This window comes from Bombus vosnesenskii, unplaced genomic scaffold (genome assembly GCF_011952255.1).
Source record: "Bombus vosnesenskii isolate JDL3184/JDL3185 unplaced genomic scaffold, Bvos_JDL3184-5_v1.1 scf7180000013410, whole genome shotgun sequence".
NCBI lineage: Eukaryota > Metazoa > Arthropoda > Insecta > Hymenoptera > Apidae > Bombus > Bombus vosnesenskii.
The window spans coordinates 849,344-877,303 of NW_022883032.1; the positions used below are offsets into that span (position 1 = coordinate 849,344).

The 27,960-nt window shown below is 38.7% G+C and overlaps 1 protein-coding gene across 3 annotated transcripts in view; it reads left to right on the forward strand.

Moving 5' to 3' along the window:
- LOC117237929 (POU domain, class 6, transcription factor 1) overlaps positions 1-27,960 on the forward strand; it is a 210,967-nt gene that overhangs the window by 2,137 nt on the left and 180,870 nt on the right. For all 3 annotated transcript variants that reach the window (XM_033502368.1, XM_033502370.1, XM_033502369.1), the window contains exon 2: positions 15,406-15,701. In XM_033502368.1, coding sequence (XP_033358259.1) covers positions 15,435-15,701 — 267 coding nt within the window. In that variant the 5' untranslated portion in view covers positions 15,406-15,434. The remainder of the gene's footprint in view (positions 1-15,405; positions 15,702-27,960) is intronic.

A 27,960-nucleotide genomic window follows, 5' to 3' on the forward strand; every position in this document is an offset into this window, starting at 1 on the left:
TATTTCCATCAAAATTTGGTTCGGTCGATCCAGCCGTGTATTTATATCTGGCCAGGCAATTGCGAGGCTCGCGAGCGATAATCGTTGCTCCGATAGCATGAAGTTAATCTCTGTAATTAAGAAAGTTACTCGGGGGCCCGGCCACGCGGGAATGTTGCTAGCGAGAGATTGAAACCGGCGCTGGGTTCTGCACGGTTCGCCCGAAGCCGGTGATAATTCCCCGCGGCTACTTAGCTGCGTTCCAATAATTAGGGTGATAATTATGCGCGATCGCGTACGTGTCTACGTCTAATGTGACCTGAAAATGCTAATTGAAGGATCCGAACACCAGCTCCGTTTCCTTTAACCTTCGAATAATTATTTTGCTCATGCTGTTCTCGAATTGGTCGTCTTCACAAAAAGAAAGAATCATAGCTTACTATTGGACGTATGTAATACGATTGTAGAAATTGTTGTCAACATTTCTGTGGAAATAGGTTGAGTGTAACTTTTGTATGATATTTGTATCGGAAAGTTCGAGGATGTTTACTGTTTACGAAGATTTTTAAGGATATAGCGTAGAAAACATCTTCTTGCGAATAAAACTCTTGTTTCTTGTTATAATCCTAGAATGGATAGTTTAATCATGTTTCTTAGTTGAATGATTTTAGGTATAAAATTTCCTTGTGTTTGTCGTATTATTTAATTTTATCTCTGGACGTTTTGTACGTCTTTTGGTCATTCTATAGCAAAAAAGGGCAAAAAGAAGTTGTTTATCTGTTTCTTATAATTCATAGTATTATAATTCGTTTCGTCATTTCAAACAATGTCTTCTTCGTCTACAAGAAAGAAAACTTGAAACATACTTTAGGCACTGTCAAAAACTACAACATTAAAATCCGCAGCAAGTACACCGTAAAAATTCTCAGAGTCGTTATATGCTTTAACCAATAGATCACAATCACTTTAAATAAACATCATGTAACCTATTTATATTTCTAAGCATACACTCGATTAGGATAAAATTCTAACCAAATAAAAACGACGAAGAAAAAAGAGAAGTAACGGAAATATGATTCACGAGGTAAATGGTTAGAAGCGTCATCGCGAAATTTTAAACGTCCACTGGCGACACTACGCGTACCGCGAGCTCTTCATTACAGCAATTCGATGACTACCCCCACCGCTCTGGCCGACATCCACCCTCCACTGTTAAAAACGAGGCCGGTGAGCCGCGGTTTCCATCGAAATCATCGGCGGAATGATGCCGGAGCCGGTGGGTTGCGCGTACGCGCGGTTCGAAGTGCGTGTCGAACACGCACGCACTCGTCATGAATCCAATTAACCCAGCCGCGCATACGCTGCGTGCCAGATATTTTCGATGAAATGACACCGTCAGTGAGACCACGTTGGCCACCGTGGCACACACGGTTTCCACGGACCATGTGATTGGAGAGGTAAACAGGAGCACGTGTTGGCAGCGTGACTACCGAGTGACGCGCGGGGGTTGAGGGGCGGATAGAAAGCGGGTAGGAGGTTGGACGAAGGGTGTGCAGAGTGGTTTGCCGGATGGGAAGGGTGTCGAGGGTAGAAAATCAGTGCGAGCAACCGGAGGGTAGGAGAGTTCTTTGCTTGCCGCCTCGGGACCATGGTGAGTCGCTGAAAGAGGAGGAGAGGGTTGGAGCAGTGGTTGGCCGAGAAAGAGGGAGAACGAGTGAAAGAGAGGGCACCGCTTTGCTTGACGTGGAAAACCAGGAAGGGAATGCGAGGAGAAAGAGGAGGAAAGTGCCGGTTGATGGAGATTCGAAAGCGGAAAATCCCAAAGGAAGCACTCGACTCGCGATATCGTTGGGACAGTAGTTCTCTCCGCCGACTTGGGAAGAAAAACCGACGCTTCTCCTTATCTGTCTTGAAGTACTTCCGATGTATATAGGATGGTTCCGTAAGAAAATTGAAAAAGTGGTGTTACAAATTGTTTTACTTAACTCAAGTTTGGGTACACGAAGGGTCTTCTTATTGAACAACGAATCTTTATTAGAAGAAATTTTCCTTGAATGGTTTAACAGATGATTATTTAGGGTGACAAGAACTTCAGAAACTTTTTACTTCTGAATTATAACAGGGAAAATTCTTCTCTTTGAAAAATAGTTTTCATCTAATAGTACAGATTTCTCAATTTCATCCTTAGAATATATTCGCAGCACAGGAACCAAAACTATGTTTTGTCAATTAAACAAGATAAAAGCAACATAAAATTCATAAGTTTCCATACAAGTACAACATTTATAGAATTGAACATTTACAACATGTAAGAAAAGGAACATAGAGAAGTAAATATTTAAAAGAAAAGATCTGCGTTCACACGGATCTAAGAAAAAGAGAAAAGCGAAAGTATGAATAAAAGTAAAGCGGGGGATGAGTAATAGAGAGAACGCGGATATTGTCCAGGTCAAGAAAAGTAATCGATGCTTTCCCCTTCTTAAATCCTTGCACATTTCTCCTCGTTCCTCCACGTTTATCCTCTATCTCTGTTCTCCTTTTCCCTCGGCTCGTCAACCCCCGTTTGCAGCCCCATTCAAGCTCCCTTTTAGCCGATTCAACCCCTGCCGACGATCCGGCGCGCGATAACGTTTCGCTCGACAACTTACCCACTTCCAGCTCGCTTTGTATCCTTGCTTCTCTATTTTCCATCCAGCGCCCTCCATCGATTATCGACTCACGAATCATCGCCGCTAAGCAAGTTACGCCACCGTCTTCGAGCGTCAAATGTGAATCGAGTGTTTCTCATCGTTTTCGTGCTCGAACACGATATCGCGTATTAATCGTCGACACATTCACTCTCCCCCTCTCCTTAAATTCGATTAAGCAATTTTCCTTCATTTGGAAAATTGATTTTCTTCGGTTATTCCACCGACTCGATCGATCTGTTTGTTCCGAATTATTTTGGCAGATATCGTTTCGGTGAAATAATTTAGGATGCTTGAAAATTATTTTGGATATTGGTATTTATAACGCCGTGAAATTTATTTTTTAACGGATGATCATTATTATTAGCATGGTTTAAACGTAAATAAAAGTTCGGATCGATTTTCAATCATTAAAATACGTTGCAATGTTTTATGCAGTTTGTTGAAAATTTAATCTATATTTTAGTGGTTAAATAGATTAACAAATTTAATCGGAAAATTTCTAAACTTCATGAAACTCCTCAGAATAAATCGAATATAAAAAATAGACTATAGCGATTGTATCCTGTATTCAATAGACAATCTATTATGTTAAGCAATACATTATCTCACCGACGACGTGCAAGAACAATGTTCACGTTTTGTACAAGTGGTTCTTTGAAAAACAAAAATGAATTGTCGGAGGGTGGAAGAGATAAGAAATGAAACCCTTTCGCAGTTTAAACTTTTTTCTTTCTTTTTTCCCTTTGAGGGCAAATCCTTCTGCAAGCAATTGGACGACGTGACGCCCCATAGCGCGAGGCGATGCGTGAGGTGTCATTAATTCTAATAATTCATAAAGAAGCACGCACGTGCGTAACGGGGCGGGCCTGCTCGTCAAGGGACAAGCGTGATGCCATGGCACGAGTGTTTTTGTACGCTCGATGTTCCTAATAGACCTAATTTGCGTGTAAAAGCACTCCTGAGATTTCCGTGCCTCGTCGCCCTATTGAGGACTTCTTCTCGCGCTTGCTGGCAGCACTGAAAGGTCCCTGGCAAGAATTTTAATTCTCCGAAGAATGGACCCATGTTCCGCTCGTATTTTACGTCTGTCTCCTTTTCAACCAAGATGATACTTGATTTATATCTCTCGGGCCCTTGGGTGGTTAGTTTTGACTGGTTGCTCATTTGACGTTGAGAAAATTTTTGTGAAATTCTGTCTTTATTGGTTGGTATTTGATTCTAATTGTTACGGTCTTGAGGTGGATTATTAAATGTGTAGGTGTATTTAATAATGCAACGATGAAATCGTAATAGTCAGTTATACTAAAATACTACTATGTAAGTACAAGTACAGAGATAGTGTATGCCGGTCGTAATCGTCGCTCGCTCAATGCTACTATGCTGATCGCAGAAAGGATAACAATTCAACTCTCTCCTAGGGAACACGTTCATACATTTTTATTGACGGACTTATTACAAAAAGTTCAAAGTTGCAGTTCTTATGTAACTCCGGTTGAAGATTACCAATAATTTTTTGTCCGGAGTTCGTTTGCCTTTAGACTTTGTAAACCAAAACAACGTTGGTACAATAATATGAGGCTCTCCAGATTCGAATTTTCTGTTGGCTCATGTGCCGCTATAGTCTCTAGAGCCTTTGAGTATATAATTTTGTCTTGAGGCTCTATTCCGTGTACTTGACAGAAGTTTCTGTGAAATATCTATTATCTGTATGAGATGGGATTTGATAAATTTGATTATTTCGATCTGTAGATTATTTGGGTGCTTAGTTTTGAAATTTTACTCTTTGCACTTAACGAAACTCTTTATGGAATACTATTTTGTTAGAAATTGTGTTTTATTGGATAGTGTTTGATAAATTTGATTACCTCGATCTCTAGATTTTTTTTATCACTTTTCCACGCTTCATTCTTCAGACTTAACGATTTTTTTTAAATTTTGTCTTTATTGGTAATGTTGTCTTATTGGATAAGTTATCTAATTAACAAAATTCCTACGCTACTAATACCTTAACGTATCTCATTAACCTTTGTGCTTAACAAAAATTTTTGTAGAATACTATTTTCATCGAGTAATGTTATTATTCTTTGAATTCGTGAAAGAGTTTTTTTTAGAAAATCTATCTTTGTTGGAAAGGGTGTTTTATTCAGTAAAGTTTTATAAACTTGATTACTCTGAAAATCCCTTGCATAATTAACACTTCGTTACCTTGCGTCACATTATAAATAATAATTTCCTGGATAATGTATGATAAATTCTTTCATTATTAGCACGTTCGTTACTTCACGTCATATTACCATATGAGTTAGTCAAAGATTCTTGTGAAATCCTGTCTTTGCCTGAAATAATAACGTAGTATTTAATACATTTGAATATTTCGTTATATAAAGTCCGTTTGTCAATATTCGCTCCTTTGCGTAATGTGTATGACACGTCAATCTTACGTAAGAGAGCATCTTATCAGACGATCACATTTTAATTTTTGGGAAAGATATATATTTGAAATCTCATCTGCATTTAGTACACTCTTATATTGTATAAAAAGTGGCAAATTATGTTACCTGCATTTAGTATACTCTTATATCGTATAGAAAGTGGCAAATTATGTGTATCATGTAATATAAAAGTATTAAAAGTCGACTATCATGTACATACAATGCTCAGATTTCTTCATGAATGGTTGTGGTGAACATAGTAAAGATGTTAAAACGCAGTCACTACGGAGGAAGAATGATCTTGGTTATTTTATAATATGTATATTTGTTATATAAGTTTCTCTTCTTACTGAAACAATTTGCAACAAGTACAAAATGTATCCTGCGTCTTGTAACTTTAAGAAAAAAGTTTGCAGCACATATTGCAATTTCTATATTATATAGTAAACGCAGTATGTGCAGAACACTCTGTGAGAGCCATTTTATCAACCTAATTATCAAATTTCATGTTTTTCACACTTATCACATATTCGCTAAAAATTACTCACAGCTACTTTACTTATTATTTGCTTTACAATTAACACTATTGACTTAATAAAAAGGAACTAAGAAATTAGTCATCGATTACACGCATTTAATACGACTAGAAATTAATTAAGGATAGTTGAGGCGACGAATCTGGCGATTTTTCGGCTCGATCGAGTGAGAAACGCGAATACTGTTCAGCAACGACGGTTAATCTCGTTGAAGTCGGTCGAAAAAAAGGGTCCAATGAACCGAGGCAACTCGTCTTTGGGCCAGATGTTAATTCCAACGACTCAGCGTGAGCCGCGAAGGCGGTTTAGTACGTAAATACATCTTCAGCAGGGGGTACCATTATAATGGGCATGTGCGGTTAAAGTTCTATTTGTGGTAATTCGGAGTTTAATGCACTCACGCTCTGATTTAGCCGGCGGGCTGACACTTTTTTTGTCCGGCGCAACCCCAACGACGCTGGCGCCGTAAAACATGAAATATTCTTCCTGCGGCTCCTCTGGATGGTCTCTGCCCGCGCGCCTACGTATATCGCATCATATTTTCCATCCTCCGTGCCAAAATTTGACGCCACATTATGCCAGCGCTCTCTCACTCTCTCTCTCTCTCTCTGTCTCTCTCCGTCTCTCTCTCTCTCTCTCTCTCACCGTCTCCGCTTCTCTCTGGATTATTTTCACTTAAAGCCACCACTGCAAGTTCTCGAATATGTTCCGCTTTTTGATCAACCTCCGCGACCACCGTTGCGAGAATTGGGCTAATTTCTCGGGGGAATGCCGACGATTTACAAATACGAGTGAAATACCAATTTTACATAATTTGCGTAAAATGAACTGACAGATTATGAATTATTCTATGAGTATGTTGTTTTATGATATTGATACGCATAATTTTGGATGTTTGTAGATTCATTTGTGGTTTAGGGTTTTGTTTTTAATAAACACGATGTTCGTTAAAATAGATTTATGATAAAGTTCTATCTTGTTCTTAAAATTTCTAATATTTTACAACGTAAAATCATCAACGTAACCATCTGTCCCAACCTGTGAACTAAATCTGCCATCAACCTAGCCGTTTATCAAACTTCTTGTTACTACACATTGCATTAAAATTGTAAATTGTGACAAATAGAATTCTTAACATCTTCACTTACATTCCAAAACTTCTAACACTTTAAATCATACCAACTCTCGAATGTCTTGAAGTAAAACTTATCCTCAATCAATAATCTTCCTAATTCACCCTTAATCGCTCTTCGAAATCGTTGTACAAGGTTTTAATTGCCTTTTAAAACTCATAAACGTAGAATTCCTAGCATTTTTACTTTTTTCCCCAAAACTTAGAATACTGCACCATTCTACTGATTCCGGAACACTCTGAAGTAAACCTATCTCCAACGTCACTTATCCATTGAAATTCTTAAATTATATTAATTCACTCGATTCATCCTGAATCCAAGTCATTCAAAGTTTCAACCTTCCTTCGCCTAAATACAGAATCGCTAGCATTTCTGCCCTTTTCTCAAAACTTACATCACTTCAGCATTCGAAAAACTGTCGTAAACTTCAGAGTTTAGGGCAGTCTAAACCTACCTACAATCGTATCCATCCACCAAACTTTTAACATATACTATGTCATCTCTCGAAACTGTCTTTTAAAATTTCAACCCTTCTCGAAGCGTGTAAACAAAGCAATCATTTGGCGTGAAAGCATCGTGCTTAACCACAAACGTTTCCCGCAAATCCCGTATCTTGGGGCGTCCCAACGTCAATTCGAAGATCCCTTTGGATAGCCAATTTATGGCGAGTCGTGAGATCGAAGATCCGTTGCGTTTACGCACATTCGTCCGGTTGTATGCATCCTCGTCGAGGCGTTCGCACAGTCGCATTAGCAGGCCTGTATTGGGTTTAATCCTTGCGTTTCGTGACTCGGGACAAAGCCCCTCGGATTTCTGACGGAATGGTATCGCACGGAACGACCATTACCTCGGGCGGCACTTAGCCGCCGCGCTTACCTACATACGCGCGTTAAAGATTAATTCGAATCACTCGATACCAACTGGAGACTGCAGGGGAAGGAAACTCGATTCAGCAGCACGGTGACTACTGTGTTCCGATCGAATACATTGCTATAGTGCTGTTTTCGAGCGTTTAGCGAACAAGCTCGACGATGATATAAGGGACAGAGATCCTTTCATCGCTTTGGGGTTGCGCTTTCGAGTTGCCGGAAGGGCGATCCAGGGATCGAGGGGTTAAACGAGTCGAGTCGGTGAAAGGAATGGAAAGGTTCGAGTTTGACACGCCACTGTGTGAAGTCGCATACTTGATATCTTGCAGGTTTGAGTTTGTTGAGCGATATTTGGGTAGAGATCTGCTTTTTTAAGAAATGTGACTTTGGAGACGTGTGGCTTTTTTATTTATTGACATTGGTATTTAGAGAAGATGAAAAAGAAATGTAGAAAATTGTGAACTAGATTGTATTTTGTATAGATTGAGACATCGATTATGTTGGAAAACTCAATGTTAGGAAAAGTTGACAAAAATATTAGATCTAGTTACTTTGACATTTTTAAAGTGTAGAAAGGAAGAAATTTAAATCTAGCAAGCAGTACGTAAATTATTGCACAATAAATTGTTTTCTGCAAGCCATAAAAACGCGACAATATTTGCAAAAGAGGATTTTCTCATTCAATGCAATATTTTTCTAGTCAATTACTCCACTCCACTCCGCACAAAGGGGAGTACCGAATCTGTAGAAACAAAAAAGGCCTTGCACAAATATCGGAATTGCCTTTGTCAGCCTCGGTCCCACCAAATCATTTCATACACAGGGAAACGCGTTTCAAGCTTCCTTTTTACTCGGCCTCTTTAGCATTATGAGCACGGTCAGGCGCCACAAAGCCGCGATTATGCGTTGCCATTAGACCGGTCGATTGATTACGGGATCGTGCAAAAAAAAAAAGAGAAAGAGAGAAAGAAAAGAAGCCAGCAAGGACAATGTCGCGATGGGCGGTTGCCAACTGGTCCCGCTGGGATCATTTTATTGGCCGTGTTTCAAGTAGTAGGGTTACCCATACCGGCTTCTTCTACTTTCTCCCTCTCACTTGCACCTTTTCTTTTTCTTTTGCCCTTTAGCAGACAGCCTTGTACTTTCATCGAGCAATTCGTGCCCCTTCCTTTTTTCTCGATGGTACAGAGATTTTGGTATTAGTCGATTTGTTTCCCGCTGAAGACAACCAGTCTTTTATCAGGAGCATGAGTATCGGTTAATTTTCGTTGACAGGTGCTATGATCGACGAGAGGGGTTGCCTGTTGGAAATAAGAAGACCATTCAGGAAATTTTTATGCTTTATTCGAATATATAGGTGTGCATACTTTTTATATTTTTTACAAATTTTGTGAAATGAAATAAGTAATACTTTGGGCATCCTATTTGATAAATATTTTTGACGATTATCATGCGACTAGTATATTTTATGAAACTATTTTACGAAATTACGACACTTCGAGTAGTTATCGCACACATTTGCATATACCCGCAGCTTGGTATTTTGCTTATTTTATATCAAAGATATCTTACACCGAAGTATATATCTTAGTTTACAATTACATGGCGGAATATTAAATACTCGGAATACTTTCCTGAAGTTGCAAAATTTGACACCATGATAATCATTTGAAGCTTCCACTATAATTTTTTAAATAGAATTTCCATTTCGATTTCCTTTATCCATAATTCTTCTCTAAAATTATACAATTTTGCATGAAACAATCATTCGAAGGCTTCATACATATAGTTTCGTAGATCAAATTTCCATTCGTATTTCCTTCATTTACGATTCTTTTCCAAAACAGTTCCCAAAATCTCGCACTAAGACAATCGCTCGAAGTTTATTATAATTTCTCAAATAAGAGAAAACAGACTTCTCTAACACCATGAAACGACGTCATCCCTAAATTCCTAAACCTAATGTTCTCATGGATGGTACCATCCCACAGGCCGGAAGTTGAAACGCGACTGTCAAGTGAAGTGTGATACGTCTATCAGGAAATCGAAGTCACTCGCGATCATCTGCGAAGAAGCCGGGGTATTTGGTGGCATGCTTGGCCATATGGTGATTACCCACGGTTATTTATAGCGTTGGTGGGCAAGAACGTCCGACGCGGCTCGTGGAAACGGTCCGCGTTTTCGCTACGAATTGGACCGAGCCTAAAATTCTAAAAGCGCGGCGATCTACGCGCGCGACTCGCTTTCATAAATCAAAACCCGGATTTTGGGCAATTTACACGCACCTCCGTGCAACGCCTGAAGCCATGGGTTGTCTCGAGCGCGCGCGCGCGTGTGTGTGTGTGTGTGTGTGTGGGGGGGGGGCAGAGAGAGAGAGAGCAATCTAGACACGTGTACACCTAGTTTAGAAGAAGACAGGGCGATAGGTACGACCATAGGTAGAGAAGCTAGCTAGTTGCTGGCCAGAGGCGCATGGTTGTTTCTAAACACACCTTATCTACTAGCCCCTATAATAAGGTGCGATCTGAGACCGTATATCGTAGCCAGCCACCTACACACACTCGCACGCACCAAGCCAGAGAAGAAGCCAATACAGCGTAGACACGTTCTCTAAACGTTACCACATACATACGTATAAGTAGGGAGGCAAAGTAGTGGCGGTCAGTTCGAAGGAAAGAGCTACCCGCAATTCTCGGCCGTTTATACGCGGCGTTGTAGGCCACGGAGCGCTTGCAATTACAAGCTGGTCAACATATAATTATCCCCAATGACCATAAATTACCGGATTTTTATGCGCAACATTCTTAATTACCCTTTGAATTAACATCAATCAACCCCCTTAATTGTACGCTGCTGTTGCCGGCGTCGCTGACGCTGCGTTCTCTCTATCTCTCTTTCTTCTTCACTCGTCGCTCGATCATCTCCTCCTCGCACTTTCTTACCGCTCCTTCCCATCCTCCTAACTTCTACTCGCGCTGTTTGGTTCCTTCTACGATCTTCGTCTCCCTTCACTCGAGTCGGGAGGATAGCGGTACGATGATAATATGAAAACGCGATATTCGCCCGGAAGCGAGGACGAGAGAGAAATATGCAGAAGGACAAGCAGATAAGAGAGGAGAAGACAATCGAGGGATGAACAGTTGCGTCGATAGTCGCAACGAAATTGGTTAGAGGATCAGTTCTCGGCGGTTAAACGTCTCTGATCGGCGGTTGTGAGAGAAAGGGGTAGAGGTCTCGCGACGGGGTTTGTAACGGCTCGTCGCATAATGCACGCGTTTTAATTGCCTCCCTAGACACTCGACCGATCCTCGTATCAATGGTCCCCGTGTTTTAATTGCATATTCGATTACGTGGACTTTCACCGGCTGATCCCGTCAGCAATTATCGCTCGAGAAGACATGCCAGGATGCACCCGGATGAAAGCGGATACTCGTTGCTCGATCAAGAGAATCGAGCCTCTCCATTTCCCGGGAAAATTGACCGGATTCGTTGCACCACTGGACATCTGTTTCTTCGACGTTAGATTTCAAGAGTTAAAGTTTATGCAAAATGATTTTGTTCGTTCATTTGATGGCCGTTTGAGTACTTCACTGTTGAGTTTCTGTTTGTTTAACGACGATGGAATGAGATTTCAGTAATTGCGTTATTAGGAAATGTAACTCGTGAATTATAAACTTTATTGTTGCGATGACAATTTTTTTATGAGAGTCAAACTCTTTATTGCCAAGAAATCTGTGCAACTACTTGTACTATCGTGGTGTCACGTGCACTACAAATAAGCGTGTAGATTATTCAATTCTCAAAACATCGAAACTTATCAATTCTAAATTTTATCATTATGGTGATAACTTTGTTACAAACTAAACTTTTTGTCGTCAAAAACACTGCAATTACTATATTTTTATCTATAGCAAGTGTTTTGAGTATTTCTGCTCTTCGTATCTCATTAAATCTATTCTAAAATATTTGGTAATTCATCGATTCTAAAACGATACCGATGACAACTTCGTTTCTTAAGCACCAAATTCTTTATCACCGAAAAAGCAAAAGGGAAAGAAGTCGTGAAGTTATTCCTACCACCACATTGTCATACGTATTAACAAGTGTTATTATAAAAGCATTCTTAAATCGATCATATTACCGTACGAAAAATATCTGTGACACGTATATAATTGTCAAAGTGGCGGGTTTATGGTGACGATAAATTTATCGTCGTATCCTGAGACCGAAACGAGATGCCTCTCGAGGTCTTATACGAGTTCGAAGCCTAGCAATTTTTAAACTCTGCGGCTCAATGACACCTGAACGATGAACGATCGTAATCACTGTCGATTTCTTCGTCCGTTGTTTTGCAAGGATTCTCCTTCCGTTTCACATATCGCGATCGCAAAAGAGGGGGAGAGGGGAGAATGAACGATGCCGATACGCTAATGAAACCGCACTCTCATTAAAGCATCCAAATCGACGATACTAATTGGCTAGCTTTCGGAATACCCGGCATTATACCTCAGGATGCGATATAATAATCGTTGCGGACGAATTCGGGCCGGACAGCCGGTGGTTAAAGCGTCTAGTAATTTCACGGGCGCAGCCCTAGAGCGATTAATATGATTCCAACGGAAATTAACGACCGCAAACGGAAAAAAGGGAGGCTCGTTGGATGCTCATCTGACCACACGTTCGTCGACAAGCGGTCCTTCGAAATGAAAGGATCGCTTAAGACACGAGCAATTTACTTGCTTTCAAACGAATGATTCGCACTGTAAGATCTTGCCGTAGGATCACGTTAACACCGAGAAACATTTGTGATTTTAGTATTTTCATATTGGTTATTGCGTGATGAGTGACTTTTGTGGTTTGGTTTGATTCTATTGGAACATTCTTTCTCATTAATCTAGAAATTACTTTTTAAAAAGATATATATTACAGAAATATGTTACAGATGAATGTTTATAGGAATTTTCATACATGGAGTCCCGATCCTCCAAATTTTCGACACAGAAATTCTTCAGCAAGTTGGAACAATTGCCAGGCAGAATGATCATGAAATCGTGCACCTTTCACGAGCAATTAAGCGTCCGCCTATAGGTTCCCAGAAATTCTCACGAATGATGCAATCCCGCGCGTTAATTCTCCGATAACGAGACACAAAACTACGGCAATTACGTGTTACGTAGCGCGTGGATCGTCGGCGTACGTATATAACAGAGTCCAGATGTGTTTCGCAGGCTGTGTGTGTCATTCGTGCGATTCTCAACCGCGATAGAACCGATTCTCTGTTTTGTAGGAAAGAACCTCTATCACGATAGAACGCCGCGTCGTCGACGGTCTCTTTAAAAAAAAAACCCGTCCGAGAAATATTTACACGGGTTGCCATTATAAAACGCCTTTTATGAGGAACAAAGTAGCTGGCGGGCAGAAGGTGCGCCCTTTGACAATAATTTGTCCAGAATAACCGGCTTCACTTTCTCTCTCTCTCCCTCTCCCATTTTCCCCTCTCCTTCGTCCCCCTAGCCCATTCTGCTTCCGCTCGATCATCCATCCAGCCGTTCGTCATAGGTGCCCGGCTTTTAAAAAGTGAAGCGCTGGACTCGGGCCAGCGCAAAAATAGAAGCAGATGTTGTTAGTTGCGTTCAGCAAGTACACGAACCGCGGCTTCGACGATGGATCCCCAAGCTTTTGCCCTAGGGAAGAGATGAAAAAGGGAGGAAGAAAGCGATCGGGGAAAAGAGGAAGGTCTAACTGAGGCAGGAAGAAGGAAAGGAGAAAAGGAAAATGTAGAAACAGAGAAAGAAAAGGAAAAGATGGAATAAGGGGGATCACAGGTTTCCTTGCAGTTCCTGTCTGGACGGCAGGCTGATCTCATTGCCCTTGAATTCTTACTAACAGGCCTCTTAGATAAAAATAATTAGCCAGATAAATGCGAGGTGTCGGTAGGTGGCGAGGGTTTGGCCAGGCTGATTTTATTCTTGAATCCATCGAGAAGCCCCTCTCTCTCTCTCTCTCTGCCCCCCCCCCTTCTCCCTAACATTTTCGTCTGGTCCCGATGCCATCGACCAAATGTTTTTGCTTTGAAGTCGGCAAGATGAACGGCGGAACCTCCTTCTAATTTCCACTGTCTGCATTCTTAACAGCTGCACGCAGCACGCTTCGATACGGCTGGCGGGATTCCCGCGTTTAATTAGCATCGTGTTTATGCGTGTCGTCCTACGCCCTTTTAAGTTTCCTGGGGTCCCAAGTTTCCAAATCTATCGAACGCGTCGTTGTTCTCACGCGGTTTTGCGAACTCTTCGAGACGTTCAGTGATAGGCTGTTTCGCGAAGTATAAAGTTCGAGCATATATTTTTTGGTGACTGGTGTTCTGTTCTTCAAAATTGAAGCTTCCTGCGTAGTTTTGGAGATGTGTAGGAACGTTTTGAAACCATGGAGAGATATTGTTAGTAAGAATATATGCGATATTATATGATAAATTGTCGGTGTGGCTGATTATGTAGTATCTCTAGGTTAGGTTAAACGTCAGTAGGATGTTCGTTTGTATCTTTATGAACACGATTAAAGAAATAGAATCTAATAGAGATTTGTTTGATATTCAATACGTTGTTTGATATTATAACAAGTATTATAGATTGAATAGTTTATATATTTTTACATATTGCATGTATGTGAACGCATGTAAATATACATGTTACATACCTATGTCTTATTCATATATGCGTGTGTCTCATGCATTTTTAAATTTTGAATTTCCCATAAATGCATAAAAATCTGGAATTTAGTCATTAGAGCATCAATTGCAAGTTATTAGTCTTTTTAACTTTCTTTACTGTATTACATTTCATAATAATAGAGAGGTTATGATTTTTTTCGGAATTTGTGAGATTAATTGACACTACGTGTTTTATTTGGTAAACATTAATACTATTATATGTACTTATAATGTTTTTAGAATATATTTAGGATTAAATGTGGAAAGAAAGAGTGTTAGAAGCATCTTGCATTCAAACGTATCGTGCTTGGCGTCAAATATCAGCAATTGTTTACTCACAGCAAGCGTATCGTGAAAATTGCGTCGCATCTCATTGACTCTACATTCGTGTGACAAAAGAAAACAAGCCTTTTCTCGAAAATAAAAAAGCAATTGAACAAGAAAGAGTGTGTGTATGTAAGTATATAAGGTGTCTAAAGAATAAACGTACATAGTCAAACCAATAGTAACATAAAAGTTAAGATAGAAATTTCAGATAAAGATTTTGATTATCATTGATTGTTATTATCAGATCTAAGCCTTTCACTATGAACAAGGTATCATTGTATATAAGATTTGTCTATATATAGATATAATTACATGTAATTTAAAGCAAAAATGCTGTAAGACTATTGTTGAAAAAAGAGACCGAGTGAGAGAAATTTTTGTAGGTTATTTGTAGGTTTCATTAATTGTTACAGTGTTACATCGATTCTCGAATTCGTACGTTTGTGTCGAATTAACAATGCTTTAATCTTGCTGCTGTCTTTAAAATTTTATATTCTAATCTCACTTTTATTTCAGTGTACAAACAGCAGGCTCGGGACAAGTCTTCGAACATACGTCTTAATCCAAAATTGATTTATCAGATCATTATCTGACACATTTCGCCCATCGGCGCATATCGAACCGGGACAAATGATATTCCTGGCATTATGGAATTGGGAACGGGACAGGGGCGCGTGCAGGCGGCGATTTCAACTATTAGATCGGTCCTCAGAGAGTTTTGGTCGATTTGCAGATTACGAGTCCCCGGGATGCAAGGCTGACATGGCAGAGGGTTCGGCCGAGGAGGAACAGAGCAGTACCGCTGCGCCCGCTTCCCCGCCAGCTGATCTTCGCACTCTGAACACCCAATTGTCGCCGCCTTATCACCACCAGTCCCATCTCCAACCTCGTCTTCAGCATCTGCAGCATCCCAACATGTTGGCGACCGCCGTGCCGCCCAGGCACAGCCACAGTATGCTGTCTCATCAGGTGAAAACGGAAGCCGAGTTGGACGCGCCCTGCGACGTGCCATTGAATCTGAAGAGCGAGGTAAGTCCCTATGAATCCTATATATCTCTATTTCTCTCTCGCTCTCTCTCCCTTGCGTTCACTCTACGAACTAATGTACCGTGATCGATTAAGATTCGTTCTAATCAACACGGGAGCAGTCACTTCGTGAAACTCGCAATGCTCGTTAAATAACGCGACGAATTATACGAGAGATTTACTCGTCTCGTTCGAGTGGAAGTCGTTCGATTAATAGTTTAGAATATTTAAGGGGATGTATATTAAGCGACGAGGATTGATTTTTTCTATTACAATTTTCTTTTCTTTTCTATCTAGATGAGCACGAGTCGCGGATAAAATTTGGAGATTCTGAAGTCTTCAAAATTCATTATAATTGGACGGTGTTTACATTGGAAGATAAAGAAATAGAATTATTGTTAGGATCTAAAAACAATTTAAGGATATTTAATACGTAAGTGGTTTTAGAAATGTTCAAATTTAAGATGTTAGAAATAGTAACGATGAATAACAGCTAGAATTTTGTAATTTAGAGAGAAATTATTTAGCTTATATTTCAAGAAATATTATCTGTTTTTCGTTGCATGCAGATGTTTTTATAATTCGAAGCATATTAAAGTCAATAGTTTCGTAATTTGGCTAATTTTGAGAATGAAACGGAACGTGAAGATTTCTCCCCCGGTATCCGTGGACTCGCGCAGTCCTAGATAGTTAATAATAAGAAAGACCCTCAGTCGAAACGATCGTCACACTCGTTAGTAACGGTTTTGTGTGTCAATGACAACCAATTGTCTGCTTAAGTAGCTGCCGCGCCGTATCCCAACCTAAATCGGCCAATGGTCTCTCTGACCTGTATATGATTAACGTACAAAACAAAGCGTGTCGAACGACTTCCATGTGGACGATGGGGTCATTGTACCAGTTGATTCTTTCTTCGGGGATTGCACAACGCGTGATACCATTGCTCTATCGTCTATTTAACTGTGCCCCCAAACTTAATATTTAACATCCAACGAAATGATTCTTCGTAAAGGATATGCGAATTTCTTACAACAAATTTTCATTTAACTTTTGTAATTTCTTTAGCATTCATTTGATAAATTGTAATTAGAATCAAATATCCATTCAAATAATTTTTTACAAAAAAATACGCGTATTTCTTACAATTCTATAAGCTTTACTGAAGTTTCATACCTATTTCAACATGCAATTGATAAATTGCATATGAAATCAAATTTAACCCTTTGACAGTGCAATAATATTTAGAACTATATCCTCAAGGTTTTCGGATCCTTTTAACTTTCTACAAGCAATAAATTATAATACTCGCGTCATATGTAATAATGTCTAAGATTTGAAATTTTTGGTATTATATTCAAAAGCTTATCCAAGTCTCTTGTGTTACATTGTGAAAGGGTTAATATCTATTTACGCAAAATTATATGTAGAATCAAACATAATATTCAGCCAAATAATTTTTTCCACAAAAAGTACGCAAATTTCTTATAATCTTACAATTTCTCCGCAATTCATTGTATAATCGAGCGGTTCATTGCACACGTTATTCGACATATCCGTGAGTCATAGATCACCAAGTTCTAACCGCTTTCTAAGTCTCGTAGCGGAAGAAAAAGACAAAGGCGTTATCGGGTAGTTACATGTAAATATACCCATATACTTGTACTAATCTAATCTCCATACTCGGCACATACATAGCGAGTCGTTGGAGCATTAAGAGAGCGGCTGGCTCTCGGGTTATTACCACAAAACTGCCAGAAAAGGTTGCTCCCGTTAGTACATCGGAGCTCGTGGGAAAATCGTAGCAGATAGAATGTCAAAGTTTCTAACGGGGCTACCACGCCACGGTATGCGACTTCTCCTGCGCGTATATACGACATTTGCCTAAGCGTTTGCATGAAAGACTTCCGCGTTCCACGGTCCGAACTAAAGTCTAATCACGGTTTCCAAGTCGTCCCTCCATCGAAATGGCCGCGTCGATCATTTATCAGACTGTAATCTGTATTAAAAGATCAACACTAGATCTTTGGCGACCACGATCTATCGTGCTCTCGTTAACAAGAATACTTCTTTTCTCCTGTCAAGATTATTCGGTTCGGATCTTATTTATCATAGATCGTAATTGTTTATTATAATACTCGGAACACAGGGAAAACGGGCGAAGTATAGGCTCGTTGCATGATCACGAACTGGCCTGAATGTTATTTTGGTGTACGTGGAACGAAGCTAGTTGCGTGCAACGCGCGAAATTAGTATTTATGGGAGGTCTGTTAACGAGAGCCGTTTTGTTCGGTTCGTAAGCGGTGAATTACTTGGCCGCTAGGTATTCGCCAGAGAGGCTAGACTGTAATTCGTATTGATGGCTAAATTTGAGTAAAACAGCTTTGTTTAAAAAGTGAGATATTTTCTGTCGCTTCTTTTTTTGTGGGCTTTCCTTTCCTAGGAATTCTATATTTGAGATTATGTAGGATCAACCGCTAATTATATTTTAGTACAGAGTACTATCATTGTTATTATAGTTAATAGGGAACACAATTTTATTTGTTATTTATTAAACAAAAAAAGACATTTTTGTTTTGAGGTTTTTCGGAATCGCACAATAATTTACTGATTAATAATATTGGTGTATAATAAATTACAAGTTGTAGATTATATTGATAACTTCTCCACAATTTTAAAGTTTTACATTATATAAGATAATCATATGATTTGTAAGTTGTAAAATTTCATTCATTTAATTACCAAACTAGAGCCTTTATGACAACCAGTAACTTATAGCTTATGGCTAAAAGAGCTAACTCAATTGTGTAAGTCTTTCATATTAGAAAAAAGAAAAAAATATAATAATGGGAAGTCTGAGGTACCTTAAATGTTCAAATTTCTAGAAATTCTAAAACTACAGATAACACTGTGTCCATCACCGCAATGGGGAGGCCAGCATTAATGCCAGTGTAATCCTAATCGTCGTCGCATTCACGCCGGAGCGTTTTATTAAAGTTCGACAAAAGCGCTTCTTTTTTCGCGGACGGGCACACTTGATTCGTGGCATCACGGGAACGCCCGACAATTCGTCCGTCCAACAATGCACAACAATGATGCCAATTAGCCGACGAAAGAGAATAATAGTATACTAGAAGAGGAATGAGGCGGCGAAGCCTCAGACTAGAGTCTCGAAAACAGCAGTCTCATCCGTTGGTCCACGCTTGGTCTCTGTTCATCCATTACACTATTATCCCCTCGGCAAACATCCAGGATCCATCCGTGGACACTCCACGCATGGACTTAATGCCTCGGCGTCCCGGTCCCCGTAGTCTGAAGAAGGGAGCATGCAATTTACGCGCAAAAGAACTAGGATGTGTTTCATAGCGACGATGCAAAAAGAAACGCCTCTCTCTGCTTAACAGGGTACAGCATACATAATAATGTCGCCAGCGAGTTTCCGCCGGCGGTGCGCTCGCTTGGTGAGATATGAAAAGACCCAGCGAAAAATTGCGATCGTACAGCCGCCGGCTACGATCTTCTTATTTATCGATGTTAACATGTCAAAGATGCTTAGCTTTTTCTTGTTCCTTTTTGAAGTGTACTCTTCAGAATGTTCTTAAGATGTTTAATTTATGTTGTTCTTTCTTCTGATTTTACTACTTTACTTATTTTGTAGAATGATTGTTGATGAGTGTCCAAAAAGGTGGCGAGATAATGATATATGAATAATGAACAAATGACCAAAGTAAGCGATTGTTGGATTATTATTTTGTAAGCGTTAGGAAAAAAAGGTAGAGAGAATTATGATCGTAAAATTATTTATCGGTATTAACATGTGAAAATTGCTTAAATTTTTTTCTTTTTTCATGGGATATACGCTTGAGAGGTTTCTTAAGACGTTTAATTTACTTCTTTCTCATTTTACATTTTGTTACTTGTTGTTTTGTTTTGTTGTTTAGAATTATTATTGATAGATGTTGAAATAGTTGTTTGATAAATTATAGTTAATATAGGAGTTGAGAATAAAAAGATTAAAAAAAGTTTAAAATTTGAAAATCCTGTTTTTTACAGTGGTGTGATTTTAACTCATCATTGGCAAATTAGATCATTGACGACCAGTGAATAACAGAAGTTTTATTTTGATCGAATGATATTTCAAGTATTTACTTCGATAAGTATTCCAGAACTTTTTCAGACTTTTCGAAAGTTTAAAACAGTAACAAGTTAAATTTATTTGCGAATAGTCTGTATTTTGTTTTACTACTTGTATTGAACATTTTATTGTTTAATTTTGAAATAGAAATTCTGCGAATATTGCAGGAACGAAGATGAAAGATGATTAGGAATGATTCTGTTGGATTAATTCACAATCTTTTTAAGAAAATAGAATTGTGATAAAGTGAAGTGAAAATTTGATAAATTTTAACCAGTCCAAAAATAAGTAAAAAAACACGAGTTCAAAAATGATACGTGCTATAAAAGATCTTTTGTCGTCTAGATACTTCCATATTATACTAAAATTCCCCTTTATGACTATTTTATCATACTGAGACTTTCAGAAATTTGAAACCACCAATTGAACTTAATCATCTTTTGATAATTTTCTAACCTGTAATTTGAAAACGTCCCTTCACATAGAACATTAATCGTTTGAACGTCTCGACGCGATAATTATAAATTATTAGACCTCTGAGCGTCGTATTCCAAATGATTCCCTCAATGCCATTATACACATAGTCGTTTCTCTTTTAATTACGGAATATCTTCTTCTCGCGAGAATAATAGATATTCATTAACACCAATAAGTACACCTATACAAATATGCAGTCCTTCAAGGATTTTTCTTTAGAGGCCGTTCGAGAGTAAATGAGCCACTCAACGGAAAAAGACTAATGCTGTGAAGGACTCGTTTGCACACAGTTACGATCATTGACAATTAGAAACCATAAAAACTCGATGAGAAAGAGTAATCGCGGCTCATTGCTATCGGTCACGGTTTTCTCATGGCCATTCGCGGTTCTGTGTTTCTCCTGATTGTTTTACGCTCTGTAAAATATTACTCGTGTATTTTTGAGCTCTTATTGTTCAATTCTCATAGGGAAATTTCATCAGTAGGGAAATTTAGCGAGAATGGAGAAATATGGAGAAAGATGATACTGGCGAATAGTAAGAACGTTGATTGTTTTGAATTAGTTGAATACTTTTGTTATTGAGAGTTAAAGTGCTCAATTTAGAAAGTCAGAGAAAAATTTTACCAATTTGTGACTATCAAGAGTCTACCGTCTCGAAAATTTTTTTCACGTATGATCCAAATGACTCATATTAAAATGAGATACGTGTAGCTAGAAAATGCGAAGTTATAGTTAAATTATCAGGTCGGAATATCCCATTTTGTTGTAGTTTGGCTCTATGAATATCAATGTAATTTGAAATTCAGTAGTTGACATTAGATAAAAGTGTTTAAAACAATCCTCCATTCTTAAATCTGTCCAAAAATTCACTTTTATATATTCGACAATTTTTTTAATAATTTTAAAAAGTTTGCATGGGCTATAGACAACTTTCTTTAGACTTTCATCCAATCAAAGATCTTCCCATCACTACAAAATCATTGTACAATTACAAAAAGAGAGAAAAAACAACGAAGTTCTTGCAACAATCTCGATTTTATCGCAAAATACGTGAAGTCGAAAGTACCCTTCAGAGCATTGAAATCACCGAGCGAGCGGCGTTAAAAAGAAAGAGAAAGAAGGTCCCCTCCCTGCAAATTCGTTAGAAACGACCAGCGCAGCGACTGTCGCGTCGAGATCCAATTTCCCTGCACTCGTACGACCTATGGAACGACTTGAAATAAAATAGAAGCGAGTAGAAAATGCATCGAGTGCCTTCGGCATGGGGTGCCAGCGATCTGCCGGTAGTCGATACGTATCTGCGAGTCAGAGAATCCGGTTAAACATCGAATAGATGCATCGTCACGAACGTGTCTCTCCTTGGATCCTTGGAGAGATTCTTGAAGAGAATACACGGGAGTATTACGAGAGATTTTTGCCAAGAAAGCATCCTTGCACGTGTAGTAACTACAGATTCTTAAATAAATCGGAGAGTTGAAAGTAGAGAGTCGTAGTCCCGCGTTCAATTTTTGATTTCTTGAAACTTTAAGTACAATAGCCAGCTGTCGATCGAAAGCCATATTTTGTACATGTCACCGTTGTGTTTTTATGATGACATAGGATAGAGAAAAGAAAATGTTATTATCACGTTGACTGCTAGGTTGTCATCGGTGACCCATGTGTTACTAAATCTTTTAGATTGATTACAACAAGATAATTTTTATGAACTAACAAATTTTTAACAGTGTGAATGATTTAAAGAACATTGGAAGGAAAGATAGCGCAAATACAACATAACATTTCGCAAAAATTATATTGCAATTCCGAGGAAGACTTAACTCGGATTCCCAATTTTTGGATTTTTGGAATTTCTTCATTTATAAGTTTCCTACTCATAAACTCATAAATTCATAAACTCATAAACTACTCATAAGGTTCTAAAATTTGCAAGAATTAAAACCAATCTAACCAAAATTATTTTATTTTTATTACCCTTTAATCACGTAATTATAGAAGTATGTGGTTAAGAAATGACTTGGTTAACCTACTTAGTCTTTATTAGTCTTTCAACTTAGAGGTGCACCCTCAGAGCACACTATATATTTCTTATGATATTCTATCTTATTTCCAATGAAAAATATATAGATAGGCTGTTACGATCAACAAAATAATCTAACTTCAACTAAACACACGACCAATTCAAAATTATTAAACAAGAAAATTCGTTATATAGCTGGAGCTAAATCCACGTTATTTAAATCGACATTATTCAAGGGTCAATTGAACTTAATGATTTTGAATGGTAGATTCTGATGTTCGGATCCGTTCGATGAATCGACAGGTTGGTGTACGTAGTGGAGGGCCTTAAGGCGCATTCCACCTTGATGGCTACGAGCCCGGGACCGTAAATGCATCTGTCAAGAAAGTGATTGAAGGCAAACGAGGGGTGCTGGCGCAGCAAACCGGCCCGGCTTCACGTTCGGATCTCATTACCTCTGCTGGCTCATTTCACCGAGTCAATCGGGTTTCGATCGAATTTCACAATTATCGTCGGTTAGCTCAGGACAAGGTTGAGCTCTCCGCGGATTCGATGATTTCGCAGCGGTTCCTGGTTACGGAATGACGGTCGTTTTAGGATTCTGGCACACGTGAAATCTCTCCAATTGTTAAGGCAGGCAGTAACTGTACGAAAATTCATAAAGTAAATTTTATTGTAGCTTTGGATAGGTATGGATACTTTGGAGCTTGGCTCAATACAGAAAGATAGTAAAATGCCAGTATAAAATGATGCAAAAATGATATAACGTCAGAGAAGATAGGAATAATATACCTTGTATCTTTAGGCAAAACGTAGTAAATATAGTAAACTGTAAAAGATTATGTCAATATGATTCTGATATATATTGCTTTTCTCTCCGTATTTGGGCAGAAATATATTTGCAAATATATGTGATGAAACATTTTGAAGTTGACAATTTATGTGACATAAAATTGCAAAATATAAAAATGGGCAACTGTACAATAGTGAACACGCTTCATTTATTCGCATATATTCTCTTTATATATTTTGTTTACTCGATATTAGTACTATTAATAAAATTGAGAACATTGATTATAATCGTTTATATTCGCATTTTCGGAGATGTTCTCCATTCACCACGTCTATAGCGTGCAATTCGCTACTTTGTGTTTCCAGCTCATCAAGCGACGCCGTTCTTCTTAGAGAAACTTGCTGTCGTTGAAACTTGCCAACTAATTGGTTTACAGACTAAGTAGTTACTCATATTTCAAACGCGACATTGTCTGTTTTGTACGGGCATAAATGAATTTATGGCACGTAACTCTAATTCTCCGCTTCCTTTTGCACGAATTACTTTCGGAATATCGTCCTAACGAATATTGAACTAGATCGTAAATCACTTGAACCATCGACGATTCTATATAAATACAATGATTAACATTCGACGAATTGAAAGGTACGTGAAATACGACACGATACCATCGATAATTAGGCAAATGATTCCTCTGTCCTTTCGAGTATTCAAACTTCGAATTCTATAAAGCATCACCAGCGAGTTGACGGACGTCGCTTTATGGATTGGAAAATCTGCGATTTTATGACGCACGATTGTGTGCTTGCCGCTCACGAAAGGTTTATTCAGCCAATAAAGAATAAAAAACGGGGAAGAAAGAAAGAAAGGAAAAAATGGAAGGAAGAAAAGAATCGAAAGAAAAAAGGGGGGAAAAAGTGAGAAAAAAGGAAGAATAGGGTATCGCTCGACAAGCGGCGTTCGGTAAAAGCAAGGCAGCCAGAACGACGTCGACGAAAACCTACAAAAAAAAGGAAATAAAAAAGAGGAGAACGGGCAGAACGAGAGAAAAAGAGAGAAAGAAAGAACAAGTATTAAGGGCGACGGAGATAGTTAGAGAGAAGTACACAGTGAGAGAAAGGGTGACTATAGGATAGAAAGGGTTGGAAGGGAAGGGTGGAGCGAGAAGGGTGATATCCCGTCGGCCGACGGCTCGTCTATTTCTCCCGCTTGCTATTCGCAGAGTGATGGAATGTTTATCAATAGATTAATCTCGGAGATCGGCGTGCGGCTCCGCACAATCGCTGGACCGGACTCCTCGATTGCGATTAAACATAAAAGTATTATTTCAATCTGGCCCCTCCGCGCTTGCCGTACATTCAGACTCCATCGTTCGCGCTCTTTCCCTCTGTTCATACCATATACCTGTAGATACACATATACAGTGAAGGGAAGGAGAGAGGACCACACAGTATATGTGAGATAAAGAGAGAAACAGAGAAAGAGAGCCGCGGCCGAACATACATCCCCCGATAGATCGGGCATTTTTCCATTAGATTGGAACTTGATTAAATTGAAAATCTGTCAATTTAGGAAAAAGCATCCGACAGCTTATATTGACGGTGGACATTATACGCCAGTGGCCAGGCAACGAGGCAGAGAACTCGTTGGCCTGACAACTCTGCTGTAGATAAAAACCCATCGTCGCGCGAGGACCCCGCCACGGTGGCGGAGCCGTGTGCACCCGGCCCACACGGGCCGCTTTTCCTCTACCGCTTTTTGCTATCCTTTTTGCGTCCTTGTAAAATTAATTGCCGACGCTCTTTGAGGGCGACGCTCCCGTCGCGGCGCGCAGCACCACCAAAACGATCCTCTCCCTCTTCCTACCCTCCGGAAATTCGCTCGCGGTCTGTGTCATTCGTTCAATCTCCATCTGATGCGAATCTCCGCTACGTGAATACCCGCTCATCTTTGAAACCACCAGCCCGATTTCGCTTTTTCTATGACAATTGATCGTGCAGACTTTCTGCGTGTCGATGGTGCCAATGATTTTCCATCATTTGTGTATAGCCGCAGGATTCGGCTGGTTTTTGGTGATCTTTTTGAAACGTGTATCTGTAGATTTCAGGTTTTCGGGACTTTCGTTTGGTCGTAACAAGTATAATTATTCGCAAGTTTTTTATTTTAAAGAAAGGTCGTTTTTTTTTTAATTTTGTTCAAAATGGTGATTGCTTTACAATAAAATGAAGTGCTAAAGAAAAAGAAACTTTGGTTTTTTCATAGTAAGTGACACTAATCATAAGTATAATATTTAATAAGGACATTTGCTCCTTTTTAATAATTTGCAATGATTTTGTTCTTTATGTACCTCCGTACAATAGAACATTACTTTCTGATGTACCTACATACGTTCAGTAGAACATTATCTTCTGATGTACCTACGTACAGTAGAACATTATGCCGCTACAATATTGTGTTTCAAAAGCTAATATGCAATAACAAACTTGGTGTTCGTAATTTTCGAAGCTTATAGAATTATCTTGTTGTTTGAAAGCTCCTCAGGTTACCTAATTTCTAACCTGTGAGCTAGATAAAGGAAGTTCTACTACACTGATGGAAAAACTATCGGCATTATATTTTTTTCCATAATGACATCTAAAATCTGACTTAAGTTTTCTAAAATGTAATTTAAATTTATTATCTATAAATTCCATTAAAAAGTTATAAATACTGCTGCTAGTTATTAATTTGTCATTAATTTACACGTTTTGGTAAAAATTGTATGATATGAAAATCTTATAAAACGAACAAACTTGTAATATCAAATCTTATAAATAAATTCGACAAAGTGTACGGATACTCAATGTACACATTAGTGTATCGTATATGTGATTGTAAAGAAATAAGGATTGGATAACAGAAAATAGAAGATGAAGTATTACGAAGCAATTGTGTCGTAAGTTTAGAACAAAGAATCGTCCTCCGCGACTATTCTTAACTAATTATTAATCAAGGGGCATTCATTGACAAGCTTAAATTCCCCGTACACCGCACACGGAAACAAGAGATTTTCTGCCACGTAGACACCTAATTTGGTATAATCAGTCAAGCCACTATATGTGTGCGTATGTACGTGCAACCGACCAACACAGTGCGTATTTAGTCAGAGATCGTTTCTTAACGAGATTCTAAGAATCCATTTGGAAAATACTTATTAAAACGACGATCCCTCTCGCTGCGAGCGACCAATCAATTACACGCTCGTATAAATCCCCGAGATCGTCGTGAGAATCTTCTCCAAACCCAGCCCATTAAATTCACTTACATATAAAATTATTTATAAATGTCTTATTCATCCACCATCGTTTTTATCGTATTTTCAAACGATTTCTTCATACGCATATGTCACGGACACATGCCATAAAACGAATCGTGTTTTAACTAATCAAGATGTGAAACGTCTAATGGTAATAAAGTTGTTCTCCAGGCGCTTATTCTCCGAGTTTTCAATGATATCACAATTATTTGTGGTTGTTTGATTTATTCTTCTTTTGAAACGGTCGCTACAATGTTAATTAGTAATTAGTATTGGGTCATAAAAATCCTTAGCTACTCTTTCATTTTGTACTCAGAATCTTAATAAGACTCGAAATAAAATTCCTATCTTTTCAATTTTCAATCCATTTTAACGGATAGTTTAGATTTTTTAGTTGATTAAAATGCGATTTGTCTGAATTCTACATCTTGTGGTTAAATACAAATATTCTTCAGTTTCTCTTTTCCTCTTTTGCTTTATCAGATTCCTCCTATCGCGATTCCCTTTGTTTATTCTAATTCCTCTTGTATATATCAGGTGGAGGAAAAGAAGGTAATTCGAGCGGGGGCTTAGTTGAGCCGGTAGTCGAGATAATTCGACGATTAGGCGGAACATAAGCCGGATAACATTATCTCGACTGATTTAAAACAGTATCTTGCGAAGGAGCGAAACGCTAAGCACCGCGGGAAACGTGATTGCAATTCGCTTGCCGGCCGTATATGGCACCATTGTCCAAACCAGTTCGATGTTCGCCTCGCAATCGAGAACGTATTACGCTCGCGATAAGGTGTTGCGATTGCGCGAGATATATTTAATTGAAAATGCGGCCCGCCCTAACGATGGTGCCACGCAACCAAAGTTGTACTGTACAGTCGCGGCCCGTTATTAAGTAATTTAAACGGCCAAGATTATACGCACTCTTCTTATGATAATTCACGGATCACGTGTCGGTCGCATGCGTTTTTACATCGCGAGATCCGAGGTGCTTTAAGAGATCCTTGTTTTTTAAACAGGCAAGTATCCAAGCTCGGAAAGGAATTCGATATTTACGAGTTTGGTTTTATTGTGTTAGAATTATTTATTGAAACATAAAGATATGTGTGCGTGTGTGTGTGCGTGTGTGTGTACGTGAGTTTATTGAGGATAGTTAAATTATGAAAGGATTGAAGGACAAGTTCTGATTCTCAATTAAGAGATTTTTTGTTCCTTTTTTATGAGTTTGAAATATATTAAATGTTTCTACGACGGGAGGTCATTTTGATTGTTCTAAAAGATTGATTATTCTTTTAATTTAGTTAAAGCTTCTTTGTATCATGTATTTACAGAGATGAATACGAATTGGACGAATACAATTTTATTCTTATTTATAGGAAAAAGCAATTTTATCAAATATAAATCTGATTATTCAAAATATTTTATTACAGCCTAACCGAGATACAATTTTTATTTCATATATTTATTCACTCCAATATTTCTCTCTCTCTTCACGTTCAAGATACTTAGCCTTATTATTTCTTAGAACATTCATTCTTCCTTGACGAGAGAAG